A 16,567-nucleotide genomic window follows, 5' to 3' on the forward strand; every position below is an offset into this window, starting at 1 on the left:
GGGGGCTCCGTAAAGATGACAGAAGCAATTATAAAGGACAGCACTTACCCGCAAAGGACAGCTCCATGCTCGCAGCACTCTTGGGTCCATTCTGTCTTTGGGGCCTCACCACTAATTACAAGTCCGTTCTCAGCCTTCGTGTTTTTGTATTCTGACCTCAAACTTTGGCCAGTCGCTGTAACATGGCTCAGGATACTACATCTAGCTGTCCTGCATCACCTACCTTCCAAGCAGCAGCCTGGTGTCCAGATGCTGAGTTGGACCCACCTAGAAACGCTTCAGGGTGACAATCCTAGCCGAAGAGAAAGCCACGGGCAGAAACTTGGAACCACGACTCCTCCTGGGCAACATGGAGGAGCTTGGGCTTTGGGCCAACCTTCTGGCATGGCCCAGTGAGCACCTCCGGACTTATGCCTCCTCTGGGAAATCCATTTACCCCAGCTTTGCCCTCCACACCCCCCTAACCCAGCTTCACCTCCCAAACCTGCAAAGACACAAGCAGGCCAAAGAATGCCACTCAAGAGGCTTTCTCCATTTTATTTCTTTGGGAAAAGAAAACGAAGTCTTTCCATCACATATGGTAGAGATATATATTTATATATATTTATATATAATTTCTTTTGTGGTTGGAAGTCCCAAAGCTGAGTCTGTTCATTTTTTTTTTTTTTCTATTTTTTTCCTACTAATGCCTTCTCTTCCCCCTGCCCCTCTGGCCTAGGCCCAGGTTCTGGGGCAGGTGTAGTGAGGGGTGAGTGGAATGGGCAGTGATTACCAGGATGGCTCCCCCAACCAGTTCAGAGATCTGGTGAGGGTCACCGGGAAGGGGCTGTGCAGAGGGACAGAGGCCACACAGAGGGGCACTCTTGTTTTTGTGGGGGACGCACAGCTCATTAAACAGTCACCAGTCATGGGAGGAGGCTGGTCAGGGGTTGGGGAACTTGCTCACAGTAGTTGCCAGCTCTCTCCACCCTGCCCTCCAAACCCAGTCTTGGGGGTGGGAGGAAGAGAGTGAAAAGAGAGAAATACAAGGGTTGAGGGCCAAGCCTCCTCTAATTTTTATTGCTGGTGAATTAGAAATTTGCCTTTCCCTTCCTGTCTTGCGGAGATAGACTCTGAGAGGATACCGAGAGGGAAGTGACATTGCTGTCCCAGCCCCCACTGATGGCCATGCAGGCCTACCCTGGGCAAACCCAGGGTCCTGGGAACTCAGGGGTCAGTATTCCTCTCAGGTCAGCTTTGTCCTTCAAGGGCAATCACAACCATCCCCCTCGCCCCCCAAAACAAAGGCCTCTGGCTCAGGCTTGGGCCCATTGGAGCTTGGAAGTGGGCAGTGCACCAAAGATCAAGCAGAATTTTCTACTGGAAGAAAAGGTGAGGTTTGGGGGAAGAGGCGGCCTAGGACAATGATGTTCTGAGCGTGAAAGCAGAGGGAGGCTGGGGGAATCGAGTGGGAGAAGACACAGGAAGACATCACAGACACTCATATGACCTCAGAAACTGGGTGAGGGGAGTGCCTGAGAGGCAGGTAGCACTTACTAGCTGTAGTTAGAGCCGGACAGTGGCCCTGGGTGTGGGGTGAGCCAAGCAGATGGGGCTATCACCCTGTGGGATCCTGGCCAGAAGGGTGGGGTAGAGCTAAAAAGCCTCCAGGCGAACCTTCCCAAGTACAGGAGGGCAGATCTTCCCCGGGCACTGAACCTCCACCCCAGCCTCCCCTCCGGCCTGATACGCACATACAGACATACACTCAGGACCAGGCCAGGCTCTGAGGCCTAAGCCCAAGAGACCTTGGCGGGGGAGGGGCTGGGCAAGTAGCCCTCTCAACCACAGACAGGCCATCTGCTCCCACTTGTCCTGCCAATCTGCCCAGGGAGGGGTAATAGAGCAGGAAGGAGAGAGGCCAGGAGCCCAAGGTCTGTCAGCTTCAGCAGATCCCATGCAGGCCCTCTCAGGCTACATGGCCTAGGAGGTGACCACAGAGAGCATCACTGGACACCGGGGTGGCCAACAGTAGGAGCCCAGACCTACCAAGGGACGGGGGCACCTCATGGCACTTCAGGCCTGCTATCTCCATCTCTAACAAAGCAGCACTAATAAGGGGAGCATGGGCTCCCCTGCTGCCTGGGCCCCTCAACCCCCACTCATTCTGCCTCCCTCTATCCCTTCCTTGGGAGGAGGGTCCGAGTGGGTTGCCCAGCCATAGGGCCCGGAGGGCCCCCAGTGGGGGGAGGGGAGGGGTCTGGTCACAGCTGCTTTGAGAACCTCTTTGGTCTGGGGACATGGGGGACATGGGGAAGAGAGAAGGTGGGGAGGAGACACTGTGGACTCTGGCCTTTGACAGGGCATTTGTCAAAAGGCCACATGCCCATGTTGGTGGGGGGGGGGGGGTCAGATTTCTGTGGACTCAATGCGCTCGAGGCGGGAGGGCGTCCAGGCTTTCTTCTCCTCGCCGTGTTGCGGGGTGGGTGTGCTGGCACCCCCCGCAGCCCCGCGCTCCCGCAGCCGCCGCTCCAGCTGCTGGTTGCGCTGGTACATCTCCACGTAACTCAGCTGCAGCTGCTTCTGGTACTCGATGACCTTCTCCTTCTCCTCCAGCCACACGCGGCGCTCCTCCGCGAAGCTGGCTCCCTGGCGCTCCCGGGCTCGCCGCTCGGCCGCCAGCTCGGCCTGCAGCCTCCCCACCTCCCGCCGCAGGGCCCGCGTCCCGCTCTCCCCGCCAGCATCCGCCTCCCCGTCCAAGGAAACCAACGAGGCAGCGGCGGCCACCCCGGCCTGCCGGCGCATCTTGGCCTCGTCGCTCTCGCACGTGGCCAGGGCATCCTGGGGCTCCGCCGGGTCCACGGGGGTCAGCGCAGGTTTGAGGCAGGCCGCGGGCAGCTCGGCCTCACCCAGCTCCAGGCTGGCCTGTTTGCTGCCGAAGGAGTCCCTCAGGCTGAGCAGCTGCTCCTCCTTCTCCCGCAGCGAGGCCCGGCCCTCCCGCAGCTGCGAGCGCAGCCCCACGATCTCGCTCAGCTTCTGGGACACGTCGGCCTGCGAGTCCTTCAGCTGCTGCTTCAGGAGGGAGATCTCCCCTGCCTTCTGGCACACCTGCGCAGGGGCAGAGGCGAGGAGGGCCAGGGTCAAGGCAGAGCCCTGTTGGCTGGCACCACAGCCACCACATCCAGCCCCAGAGGCACATAGCATGCCCAGACACAGCGTCAGCTCATGGGACATTCAGGAAGGACACACCGGGCCCTCCTCGGACTCAGGACACACCTGGCTCAGCTCACACAGCCCTGGGCCCGCTCTGGTGCCCACAGACATTCCTAATCGTTTTTGTCTCCCTCCCCTTCACTCCCCTGTGACAGTGGGCCACAGCTCTGGGTTTCTCTGGAGGGACAGAAGGAAGGAGACTCAGAGGGGGAAAGCCCAAGCCCCCTGCCCGCACCTCCCACTTAGTTTCCTCCATCCGGGGCAGGAAGTCAGCCTGCTCCTTCTGGCAGGCGGCCACCTTGTCCTCAAGCTCTTCCCGCTGCCGCATCAGCCGGGCTGCCTCCTCCTGCAGCTGCTTCTTGTCCTGCTGCAGTCGCAGCACCTGCAGCTGTAGGCCCTGCTGGGCGCGCTGGGCGCGGCGGGCCACCTGCTGCAGCTTCCCACTGCAGCCCTGCCGCAGCTCAGCCAGCTCGCGCTCCCACGCCTTCTGCCGCTCCTCCAGCACCTGGGCCACCGCGGCCTCGCTCTGTTCCAGGCTCCGCCGCAGGGCTGCCACCTCCTGCTCCTTCTCCCACAGCCGCTCCTCTAGCTCCTGGATCAGAGCACTGGGCGAGGGTGGTGAGCAGGCCGCGAAGGGCAGGCCTCCACCTCCACCCTCCCCAGACCCCAGGTGGCCTGGCCGACCCATGGAGGAGGACGACCCACTCTTGCTGGAGGCCCGCCCACTGTCGGAGGTTCCCAGGTCCTGGTAGCCCGAGCCACCACCGCTGCTGCCGCCGCTGCCACCACCGTAGCTGGCAGTGCCGATGCGGTTGATGTGGCTGGTGGAGGCACTGAGGGGCGCCAGGTGCTGGCTATAGCTGGAGCTGTAGGTGGGCAGGCTTGTGAGTGAGTTCCGGCCGGAGTCTGAGAGGCCGCCCCCACCCCCGCCCGCTGGGGTCATGGTCCGAGACTTGTCTAGTCCGCCCTTGAGACCACCAGGACCCTGTCGCCCCTCAGGAGTACCATTGGTTTGCGGGGGGCACAAGTTCTGCATGGAGTGGAAGTTCTTGGGTACAACGGGCTTGAAGGCTGAAGGCCGAACTAGCGGCTCTGAGCACTGAGTAAAAGCAAGCAAGGGGGAGTGGGCATCAGAATGGGGCCTTAGCCCTGGCTCCAGCCTCTTCCCTCTGAGACACGTTCAGCCCCGCCCCCAATTAATCTCCATCCTCGGAGTCCCTTGAAGCTGGGTCTCCACCTCACGCTACCTGAAAACCAAGTCTCTGCCCTGGGACCACCAGCTAGACTTGGCCCTCAAGACCCCTCCCCATGGCTTCTTAGCCCAACCTCTGGCCCCCGCAACCCCACCTCCAGGGCCCACTTGATCCTCCTCTCTGGACAGCCTCCCATCTCCCAGAAAAGGGCCCTGGGGACTGACCTGGTCTAGCTTGCCAGAGGTGGCCAGGAGCTTAGGCGGATGGCTGGGCTCACGATACTGTGGTGGGGCCTTGTCACTGCCACCGCTGCTGCTACTGCCACCACTGCTGCCCACCACATTGCCGCAGACATCAGTGTGGTCACTGCCCCGCAGCTCGCCGTTGAGGTAGAGGGAGTTGGCGAGAGCCTTGTCTTCTGAGGGGTAGCGGCCTGGCCTCTCCCTGCTCGCCCCACCACCACTGCTGCGGGGGCCGGGGAAACTGCCCTGGCTGCCCCCACCCCCTGTGCGGGTGCCCACACTCTTCATGGCAAACTCCTGGGCATGGGCCACCCCACTGCCCACACTGCCCATGGCCAGGCGAGGGTCTGGGGGTCCAAGCTCAGAGGGCCGAGGGGCAAAGGCCAGGAGAGGATCCCGCCCTGGGTCAGCACGCACAGGCAGTGTCTCCAGCTTCGCCATGACTAAGCCAAGGGGGCACTGTGGGCACAGGTGGGAAGGCAAAGATAGGTCAGTCCCACCCCCACTCCCACCACCCCAGCCAAATCAGCCCCAGCACCACCTGCGCCCCACCCTCTGGTGTCCCCTTCCCTCTAATGGGCACAAGGGTTCCCAGACATCCAGGGTGAAGGAGTGGGGCCGGGGTAAGAGGACAGCTTGGTAACGGGGTGCCTGTTGCCCACCTGATGAAGCCCAGGCCCCAGGGCACCATGCACATACCCTCCCAGCTTTGCATTCCACTCCTCAGCTCCTGCCTCAACCCCACCTCCTCCATGAGCCCTAGTTCTTCACTGCAGCCCTCAGAATTTAGGTGTTCTTGACCTTGGGTCTGGGCACTTACGACCCAACCGCATGGGCTGGGGAAAGGAGGCTAGAAGGGGACAATAATACCCAAATGCAACAGGGACCCTCAGAAATTAAGAGAGGGAGAGAACCCACCCCTATCCAAATATTGTGTGTGTGTGGGGGGGGGGTGGGGTGGGAGATCCTTCCCAGGCCCCTAACCTAGGGTGTTGCAGTCAAGGGAAGAAGTGGAGGCTCACTACCAGCGCAGGCTCCTCTCCTTGCCTTTCCAAGGGGGTGGGGGGCCGACGGGTCCTCAAGCCTGGGACCCTCCGAGGCCCGGTCTGCAGGGGCCATGTGCCTCACTCTCGCAGTCGGGGCTCGGCCCGAACCAGCTGTGCGACTTTGGACGGGCCGACTGAGCCATCCCGGACTGCAGTTTTCTCCTCTGCGAAATGGGAGGAATGAAGGACCTACCTCGTGGAGCTGCCGCGTGTCAGGCGCCCCGAGGCGGCGGGCGCTGGAGAGGACCGAGGTCTCGGTGCGGGAAGGCGGGAGCTGCAGCTGCCGCGCGCCCGTGGGTCGCCTGTGGGAGCCACCTCAGGCACGCCCCACCCCCCCGCAGACGGCCGGGGACCGCGGCAGTCGCGCTTGGCGAAGGGATCTTCCCGAGGTCTCCCCAACTCGGCAGCACGAGGGGCCCCTTTGCCACGGTCAGTACCTCTGCAGAAGCCCGGGCGCTGGCTGAGGCCGGGGCAGAGGACGAGGTGCAGCCAGCTGCGGGCGCGGGCCTTGCCTCCCTCCGGGCCAGTGTTTCCCACAGGTGGGCGGGGCGAGGGGCGGGGCTTCTGCACCCAGCTGCGCCCGCAGGGGATTCCGCGCGGCCGATCCCCCACTAAGAATTCACTGCCACCGGGAAGACTTCCTGGATTACTCCCTCCCCCCGTTCTCTACGGACCTTGAACCGCGAAGTCCTCTGAGCCCTTCCGTGAGCGTGCGCCCCCCACCCCCCAAGGCCAGCCCACAAGAGCAGGGGGAGCGGCGCAAGCAGGGCGACAGGGCCTCGGGTTACCTGTGCTCTGGGAGGCCCCGCTTCCTGGTTCTTTTGTCTCAAATCCACACCTGGAAACACCTGCCCCAGAGATCCGCATAATCTAGCGAGGTAAAGGCACCAGGCAGTGCCAGCCGTGGATGTTGACCCTCAAATATGTTTGTCAGAGGTGGCAGGGGCACCCTTCAGGCTTTTACCCTCTACTCCCATGAGAAACCAGGCAAGGAGCCCTCCTTCTCTACGAAGATGAAGGGGTCCAGGTGGCACCTCAGTGCCCCTCAGACTGTCTTCTACCCAGATGCCTATTCTCATGCCGTGCGCTTGCTATTAGGCCCCAGACCAGGGGATCCTGACAAAAATCTTGCCCTTCAGGAGTCTTTTGGCTACCACACCTGGAATTACAGCTTTAAGTGGTTGGGAAGTTCACCACCAAGCCAGTCCCCACTGCCTTTGTAAAATTCCATTCTCTCAGCATCTGCCCCCCAGGGGTGGAGAAGAGTACTGTACCACCTCCCTCCCTAGAGCCAGTCTGTCCCCACATGCAGGGCTGAGACTAGGGTGAGGCCAGGGATGCACCTAGTGAGTAATTTAAGTGCAGTATCAGTAAATGCAGGACCCTGAGAGTGAGTGCCTTCTTACCTCTCATGCCTCACTCTAGTTCCTGCACTGCCCCCACTCCCCACATACTCCAGCCCAGCTACCCTTCAACTCAAAAATCCCCCTCCCACCCTAAGCATGACCCCCTTCTCAGCATCCTTGGGTCCAGTGTAGGGAGCAGCTGGGGACTAGAAGGATGAAGGCTGAGTAGCTTGAAGCCCGAAACCAGTGGGAAGGCCTGGGCAGGGTTGGGAGGAAGAAAAGGCAAAACTTCATAGAGATGGGGTTCAATGGTGGGGGCAAGGGAGGAATCTCAGCTGGGGCATCAGGGTGGATGTGACACCCTTAACAAAACAGAGGGAGACTGTTTGGGGAAACAGGTACTTTGGGAAGGACCAGAGAAAGATCTCTCTCACCTACTGGATGGAAAGAGAGACTGGGGTGGTCAGCATTCAAGGGTGGTGTGGGTGGAACCCAGCATTGAGCTAGGGGGAGCAGAGCCCCGGAAGTCTGGGAGGCAGTGTGGACTCAAGATGGAGGCCAGAAGAAGACAGGCCCTGCAAACCAAGCTGGGGGGCTTCAAGAATGTGGGAGCAGCTCCCAGTAGTAAAAAGAGGCCAGGTAAAATTGGGATTGGAAGGTGTATCCTGGATTTGGCAGGTGGAAACCTCACTGGTGTCTATGAGAGAATGGCTTCAGAAAAGTGGTGAATAGCAAAGCCAGACTAGAGGAGTAGACGGATCTGGAGGCAAAGACGGGAGAGTTCTCTGCTAAAAGAGAAGGCCAGAGAAGACAGTAGTTTAAGGTGGTTTGGGATCCAAAGACTCTTTTCTAATTTTAAATTAAGCATGGTAGAAACCTGAGTATGTTGATATGGTGAAGGAAGGTGCCAATAGTGAGATTAGAGATCTAGGCAAGGGGGCTACACCAGATGCCTGGATGTGGGCAGGAGCAAACTTCAGAAGTGATCACATTGATCATGACAGTGACAGAGGATAATGTTTGCGAAGGTGCTTTATGAGCTGTACGGTGCGTTACAAACATGCAGTATTACCTTCTCTGAGATTCAGGGAACAAGAACCTGCCATAGGTTGGGGCTGATTGTATGCCACTCTGCCCCACTATTTCCCTGGAATGTGTGTGGTCTCCAGACAAGCTCAATGCCCAGAGACCTAGTTGGAAATGAGGTGTTCCCAGGACTGTCTCCTGGGACCATCTCCTGCTCTACCTGGGGAATCTTTGATTGTCAACTCACAGCAGCTCTCCCTGGGGCCTCATTCCCCAAAGAGTGAATTGCCATTTCTAACCTGTCATGATCAACCCCATGCAAATGTTCCTTGCCCCTTGCCTCTCCCAAGTTTGGACTGCTGCAGCTTCTTTTCTCAAAACCCCAGCAGGGAGCTGGCAGGACAAAGAGGGGCATATGTTTCCCTGACAGGCAGAAACTGAGCCCAGAGGAAGGGTTTGAGCTTCGTGTATGGGTCCGGGTCCTGAACTGGCCCAGGTAGCTGAGTGTGGTCTGCATAGGCAGCCTCATGGCATCAGCTCGAGCACCTGAGATGACAGGTTGCCCAATTCTGCCTCTCTGTACCATCAACCTTCAGTGCCTGGGGCATTAGGCACAGTATTGATGGTCGCAAAGGGGCCAAATGAACTATATCTGGGGTTTGCATGGGCAGATCCCTCCAACCCCATGACCACTCAACCCCTCCCTACCTATGTCCTTCCTAAAGCTAAGAACACTCCACCCTTCTCTTGTGGTCTCAGAGGCTCCTATACCAACCCATTTACCCCCTAAAGCTTTCAGTAGCCCCTCTTGCCAGCACCCTTGCTGGGGGCTCCTTACTGGCCTTTTCCCCCTGCACTCCCTCCTACACACAGCTGCCAGAGGACTCTTTCTAAAGGGCAAAACTGATCTTGTCCCCGCTCTGCCTAAATTCTTCCAAGAGCAGCACCAAGAACAGTTGAAGGAGTTCTGGAGGCATCAGCTCAAGTGTAAATCCCAGCTGAACTGATTAGGGATGAACGCATGCAGGTTATTTCACCTCGGGTTTTCACACCTACCTTACAGGAATCTTAAGAAGTAAATGTATTATGGGTAAAAGGCCTGGCATTTCTCTCAGTCCCCAGAACCAGAGCAGAGCTTGCAGCAGGGCCTCCAAGGCATCTCCTACTGCCCATCCTATTCCCTCTAACCCGAGCCCCTCTCCACTCCACACAAAATCTCTTCCCAGATCTCTATGCCCACCCTGCATCCTTCAAGGACCAATCCAAATGCTGCCTCCCAGGACAGCATCCCTGATCATCCCAGGGGAGCAGGGGCCTTGGGGCACTTGGCTCAGGCTACTCCAGGGAGATTTCACTCTGAGGCTTACCCCCGGGACTGGCCTGTGGGTGCCCTGGGGCACAGATGGCAGAATCTTGGGGGTCTCCGGGCCCTGACCCTGAGGAGATGCAGAGAGAGTGCATGTTGGAATGCATGTTATGAGCAATGCAGAGAGGCAATGAATCCGAACAGAAAAATCAGGAAGGGCTTCCGGGAAGAAGGACTGAGGGAGAAAGGGGATTAGGGGCACTGTAAGGGTTTTGGGGTGCAGAGGTCTTCAGAACTTCTTTGGGATGTGTGAGGAGAGACCCACCTTCCCTTGGCACAAACGGGGGAAGGGAACCATCTCCTAGATCCTGGCTCTGGTGAAGCTGGTGTTTAAGGACTGAGGGGGCTGACGGCGCCCCCCCCCCCCCAGCACACACACGCGCGCACACACGAGCTTCCGCGCAGGGAAGTGGGGGTGTTCGCCATTCACCAGCAGACCACGGCCCGCAGCGCCAGCTCGGAGACCCCGGCCACAGGCTGTCCCGAAGAGGTGCCTTAGGGTCTCTGTGGTGCAGGAAATCCCTCTCGCACCTCCCCTTGCTCCCTACCAGCGCGTGTGGCCCCGGGGGGCGGGGCGCAGAGGGAAGAGGTGACATAATCCGGGCCGCACCCCCTCCGGCCGCCACCTCCCCCCAGGCCTGGTGAAGCATCCATGACATCATCGGCCTTATCTCCACTCCCCTCCCCCGCCCTGGGACCCCAGCAGCGGGACGCGCCCCCTCCCCAGCTCCGGGTCCGGCCGGACGAGCATCTAGGTGCAGCGGGCACGGCGATAGGTCGGAGCCGGGAGGGGTGCCGGGGTGGGCTGGCCTCACTTACTCGCTGCCTCGGGGTCCAGCGCGGGGTCCTCGGCGCGGGCGCCACCGGCCCGGCTCGCTGGCGCAGCCCGAAGCCCGCCCGGCGGGGCGCGCGGCGCGGGCCCGGCTCCGCTCCGCGCCCCTCCCGCTCCCCGCCCGGGCCCCGCCCACCCGCGGCTGCGGCAAACGCGGGCCCGCCCTCCGGCCACGCCCCCCGGGGCCGCCAATCCCCAGGCTGGGGCGGGGCGCAATGCCTTAACCCCTTTGTAGCTACGTCCAGGTTTGCGCTTGGGACCCCTCTATCTCGCCTTCTCCAAGGCTGCGTAAGTCGGTCCCGAGCCCCTCTGCTCGTCTCCTGCCACCCCCCAAGCCCCTTGGGCTCGGCCCCCAGGCTCTGATCTGTAACAAATGCGGTGGGACCGCGCCCTCCACCACATCTTTGGCGACTGGGAGGAGACCCTCGGGTTTGGGGAAGGGGTCCCAGATGCCGACCCCAGCCCCATTCCTCTCCCACTCCTGCTCTTCCGGACGCGGCCTCCCAGCGGAGGGCTTGAGACTGCAAGTCTGCAAGGTGGGGGCAGGGCGAGTTGTCCCAGGTGGATCCGACGGCGCTGAGGGTATATCCAAGCGGCCCGCAGGCCGGCGTGTGGGAGGCTTCGAGGGGCAGCGACTACGTCCGGCAGCAAACGGAGCCCGTTTGAAACTTGCTGTTTGCAGAGGCGCACTGCCCGCGGGGGGGCGGGGGGGGGGAAGGAGGGCGACGAGGAAAAAGATCTACATTACAATCGTGCAGGGTGCGAGTGCTTTCTCACTCGGTGTCCTGCACTGGGCACGAGGTCCGGCCCGAACCCCACGCCGCATTAGGGGGTGAGAGGGAGTGAGGTCAGGACTTCGTCCCTCACTCGAAGTATCAGCTTCGCACGCGCGTGCTGCGTTCTGCGCCGGGATTTGGCCCTGGAGGACTGCCGGGAGGAAGCCGGCTTGTACTGGAGGTCTTAGCCTCGAATACTGCGAATATGGTGGGGAAGCAAGCCAGGCCTAGGGTTCAGCATTAGTAAAAGCCTGGAGCTACAAAGGGTCTGTCCTAAAAACTGCAACGCCTCCAGTCTAGTTGAATGTAACCCGTTATATCTTTGCTGTTAGAGCTGATTAGTCATTAGACATCCTGTTTTATAGTATATAGTACTTGCTATTTCTTGTTTTCTGTATTTTTCCATATTTGCTTTTATCTTCTATAGTGTTCTGCAAGATAGAAATTCTGTTTTAAAGTCTCCTAGTGGTTGCCTTTGAGTTCATCAAGTAAAAACACAGTTTTTATTTCACAAATATTAAAATCAATGACAAATCATTCATTTTTATATTCCTCTTTTTGTAATGAAAAATTGAATGTGCCTTTCCATCTCTAGGCCTCTTGCCCTCACACCTACTTATATCTGTCCATTTAATCCAGGATGATAGACCCAGTCTTTTTTTTTTTTTTTTTCAAGCCACAAAATCCTCTTGGAAAAGAGGCTTTTGCCAACTCTTTGTTTAATTGCTATCAATGTCCTGCCAGTTTTTTATGCTCTAATTTTTCTATTTCTCATTCAAACTCATCTCTCATTTTACAGGTGATTTCAGGGAGGACCACTGAATGTTTTTTTCCTAAGCCTTTGCCCTAGGTGAGAATGCCTTTCTACTTACTGTCTTCACACACTAATGTAATGTTGTGGCTTGACTGTTTATGGAATTCTTGAGTCTCAAACTGTACCCCTCAAGGCTCTCTTGTTCTTATCCCATTGTCTTTGGGTCTCAAGATGGTAGCAAGTACACCTGAAACTAATATAACGTTAATATGTCAATTATATATCCTCCCCACCCCCTCCCCCCCACCAAAAAAAAAAGGTAGGAAAGCTGGTCTGATCTGTGTTAGGTGAGCAATTTGCCTGGTGCTTGTTGGGATTTTCTTCATCCTTAAAAGTCAAATATTTTGCAAGTATAAGTATTAATTTTCCAGAAAAGAAGTGGTCTTTTCAGCTTAGAAAGCTTTCTTCTAATGTTCCTGTCCATTTCTTGAACAGGGTTGCTTTGGTTTTTTTTCTTCTCCCCTAAAATTATCACACTGGATCACCACTGTCAATGAAATCTTTGTCCTTTTTCTCTGCGTCCTGGGAGAGTATCTCATGTTTCCTCCACATCACAGATTTAATTTTCTTGAGAGTCAAGGTCAAAGAAAACTCTTTTTCTCCAGTAAGATATTTAATTCTGCTTGTTTTATCTTCCTTTGATTTTAGCCAGTTTCCACCCTACCTGTGTCTTGATCTCAGCCTTAATCTCTTTTTAGTTTCTGTTCCAAATCATAGAGAATGTAGTTTTGCATTTTAAGAAGAACAACAGGAAAACAAGGGAATACCATCGCTGACTCTGCTGTAATGCATACGAAAACCTTGATAAAGTGGACCATTTTCTGAGAAATAAAATTACAAAAATAAGAAAGATGTTGAAAACATTATCTAAGAAACATGTCCAAAAAAGGCTTTGGGCTCAGGTGGTTAAATGGAAGAATTCTCTCAAACTTTCAGCAAATAGATAGTCCTTACCCAGTAAATCTGCATTACACTCCAGAAAAGTTAGAAAGCAATTTCATTTTATGAAAGCTACAATTATCCTTAATTCCTAATATAGCATAAAAAGGACACTGCAAACCAATCAATACTTATCAATTCATGGGGAAAAAATTCTTAACTACAACTCAAGGAAATACAATTAAATATTCTTGTATAGGATATTGATCCATGTTTGTTAAATGGGAAAACAATCATTATCATATATGCCAAAAAGTCATTCAAAAATCGGTACCCCAAAAGAACCCTCATAATTAACCAGGAAGAGTTGAAACTAAGATTCATTATTTTGTGCTTCAACAGGTGGTAAAATCAGGAGTGCCTCAAATGGCCTAAGTGAACATTGCCCTCACCAAACAAGCCTCCTTATCAAATCGGCCAGGTGCAATTTTGACTTATCTCTGAGTAGCAGGCTTCAGTTCTCTGTCAGCCTGTGGAATCATTCAAACAAGCCAATCACGTTCCCTGCAGGAATGATGGGCTCACCTCACCCTCTTGCTGCTACAAAGCCTGTCCTGCCCAGCTTCTGGTTGTACACTGTATTTCTGAGTGCGACACCTGGATGGTCCTGTGTGACCTGTGGTGTCCTCCTTCGCTGAGCTGTGAGGATATAGGTGCCCAATAAACTGCTGTCAATCTCCCCTGTCCAGTGTCAGGTACTGTGTTTGACCATCCCCATAACCCAAGGGTGGGAACCCCTCCCTCACCAGTGGGACAAATCGAAGGCGGTTAAAACAAGAGTGTATTATCTCAATAAAGATGGGAAAATAAAAAAAATATGTATGTATCAGACTGACAAAAATTAAAAACTGATGATATCCCATGTTGGTGTGGCTGTAGGAAACAGGAACTCATGATGTTTTGGGGAGTATAAATTGGTACAACCTTTTGGGAGGACAATTGGGTAATCTATAAAAATGTGAAATATATAGATCCTTGGACCTAGTAATTCCATTCTGGAAAGAAATGCCATCACAAGTAATATGATAGATGTTCAAAGGTGGTCACTGATGCACTGACTGCAATAGAAAAAATAAATTTAAACCTAAATACATCAATCTATTAATAGAAGATTGAGTACATGAATCAGAGTGCATCCAGTGCAATGGGTGTCTATGTATGGACATAGAAAGATGACTACATTAAGTGAAAATGGGGCAGAATCTTACGTATGCGTATTCTGATTCTTGTATTATTCTAGTAAGAATATATATGTACATGCACAGAAAAGTAAAAAAAAAAAATGCACATCAAACTATTAACAGTGGCTACTTTGAGATGGTGGGATTGCAGGGAGGAGGGCAGAGAGAAGATTCCAGGCACTTCTGTAATGTTTGAATTTTTTGAAAAACAACAAGCATGTATTACTTTTGTAAAAAAAAATATTTTAAAAAATAACGCAGTTTGCTTGGAAGAATAAACAGGTGAATAAGCTCTGAAAATGTAGCAACAGCAGGCTATTAATATACTAAATATTTGCTCAAAAACCCCTACCCCCATGGGGTTTTGCATTTGAAGAGGGAGGAGACAATAAGTAAAATATACAGTGGGTTAGAAAGTGGCAAATACTAAGGAGAAGTTGAGATTGCTGGGGAATCCCAATTCTGAATAGGGTAGAAGGCCTCCCTCAGGAAGTGACAAGTTAAAGATTTGGAGGTAGGGGAGCAAGCCAAGCATAAATCTAGAGATTTCCAGGATGCGATCATTTTATCTACAATAAACTGAGCTCTTTTTCAGTATTTGTGTTTTTATGCACCAACTAAAGCTTCCAAAAAGAAAAAGCTACTTAAACATGATTTTAATTATGGTTTTAGGAAGATCAGTAACTACAAAAGGAATTAAACATTGTTCAAGATTTACCCTTTTAAATGGCACTAGCCTTAGACTGTTTTACAGCTGAGTTCTACCCAATCTATTAAGAGATCATTCTAAATCCTAGGAAAAGATGAAAAGCTCCCTAATTCATCTTATAAAGTTAGAATAATCTTAATGCCAAAATCTGACAAATAACATAAAAGAAGAAAATTGTGATTGATTAATCATCTGTCTTCCCCACTAACTTTTAGCATCTGTTAGGATACTTTTTGTTTGTTTGTTTTTTGACAGGATACTTTAAAAAAATTCCATATCCCCATCTTAATACTCTGGTAAGGAGAATTAATGGACCCCGGAAGATATCCAAGTCCTAATCCCCTGAATCTGTAAACATGTCAGGTTACATGGCCAAGGAGAATTAAGGTTGTAGATAGAATTAAGGTTTCTAATCAGCTAACCTTAAAATAGGGAGATTAGGAGTGTATGGCTGGCTCAGTTGGTAGAACATGTGACTTGATCTCGGGGTTGTGAGTTCGAGCCCCATGTGAGTGTTGCGATTACTCAAAAATCTTTATAAAATAAGGAGATTATCCTGGATTATCCAGGTGGGCCCAGTGTAATCATAAGGATCCTTAAAAGTGGACGAGGAAGGCAGAAGTAGGGGTGGGGGGGCATATGACTGTGGAAAAAGGCTAGAGATGCAACATAGCTGGCTTTACAGATGGAGGAAAAGGACCACAGCCAAGGAGAAGACAGAATAGAGCCTCCAGAAAGAAACAACTCCAGGTTGATGTCAGCCCAGTAAGATCCATGTTGAACTTCTACAGAACTAGAGGATAGTAAGTGTGTGTTGTTTTATGTCACTAAATGAGTGGATGTTACAGCAGTACTAGAAAATGAGTGCAAGCACATAATGGATACTTAACATTCATTTGTTGAATGGTGAATGAAACTGCAAAAACCCTGGGTCTACAGATAAATGGATAAAAGAGAAATAGATCATTCACAGAATACAAATGGCCAACAAGCAATTGAAAACATCTGCAGCCCTGCTGATACTGAAGAGATGCAAATAAAAACCTACCAATCAAAAGACTGTTGTGGCCCTTTGGGGTCCTACCCACCAAGTTATCCAGAAGGGGGCTTGGGGCTTCTTAGGGGTGACTGAGCAGTGACCTCCAAATGCCAAACTGGGGGGCAGACAAAGCACTTAAATCCATGTTTAAGTTTGGATGTTGGCACTAAAGTTTTTCACAGCTATTGCTTGCTTTATGAGGAAATAAAAACCTCTGGAATTGGGCCAAAAATTCCTGAGAATGACTAGTAAAGGTCTTGGGGGTTATCCAGACCAATATAAAACTAACTGAAATGTTTATGATCCAAATATGCTGGGGTCTTTAACATGTGGTTTTATAAGCTGATGTTTACACACACACACACACACACACACACACACACACACACACACACACACACACTGGACCCTTAAAAAATAAAAGTTAAAGGGAAAAATATTAAAAACTTATTAGACCGTTAAAACCACTATTCTTTACTCATTGCCCATTTTTCCCAATAGAAGATGGTTTTTGCTTTTATGTTCACAAGGGTCCCTGACATTTTTCTTTTGTTTTTACATAATTGATACTTTGTTTATATAGTACTAACAAAGAGACTTATCTGTATCTAAACAGTGTAAACCTCATTGCAAGATATTTAGAAACAAAGCATAAACCAATATAAGCCACTGCCCCCACCACCCACCATTGTGAGTTTTATGAATTCACATCTATTTGTGAAGAATGTTGTTCTTCTTAAAGCCCCAAGCAGAATAATAATGATTATTGCATCATGGAATTATAATTATATCCAAAACTTTAATCAATTTTATGGAAACATGCAGACTCCAAAAATGTTACCAGATAGAATTTTTGTAAAAGCTGG

The 16,567-nt window shown here is 52.9% G+C and overlaps 1 protein-coding gene across 1 annotated transcript; it reads right to left on the reverse strand.

The window, feature by feature from the left end:
- Positions 1 to 1,239: 1,239 nt before the first annotated feature.
- LZTS3 (leucine zipper tumor suppressor family member 3) lies at positions 1,240 to 7,156 on the reverse strand. Its single transcript, XM_049650055.1, has 4 exons — positions 5,612 to 7,156; positions 4,610 to 5,086; positions 3,428 to 4,291; positions 1,240 to 3,087 (listed from the first exon to the last, which is right to left on the reverse strand). The coding sequence occupies exons 2-4, from the start codon at positions 5,066 to 5,068 to the stop codon at positions 2,389 to 2,391; spliced, it is 2,022 nt and encodes a 673-aa protein (XP_049506012.1). The 5' UTR covers positions 5,069 to 5,086; positions 5,612 to 7,156; the 3' UTR covers positions 1,240 to 2,388.
- Positions 7,157 to 16,567: the final 9,411 nt, after the last annotated feature.

This window comes from Panthera uncia, assembly GCF_023721935.1.
Source record: "Panthera uncia isolate 11264 chromosome A3 unlocalized genomic scaffold, Puncia_PCG_1.0 HiC_scaffold_11, whole genome shotgun sequence".
Lineage (NCBI taxonomy): Eukaryota > Metazoa > Chordata > Mammalia > Carnivora > Felidae > Panthera > Panthera uncia.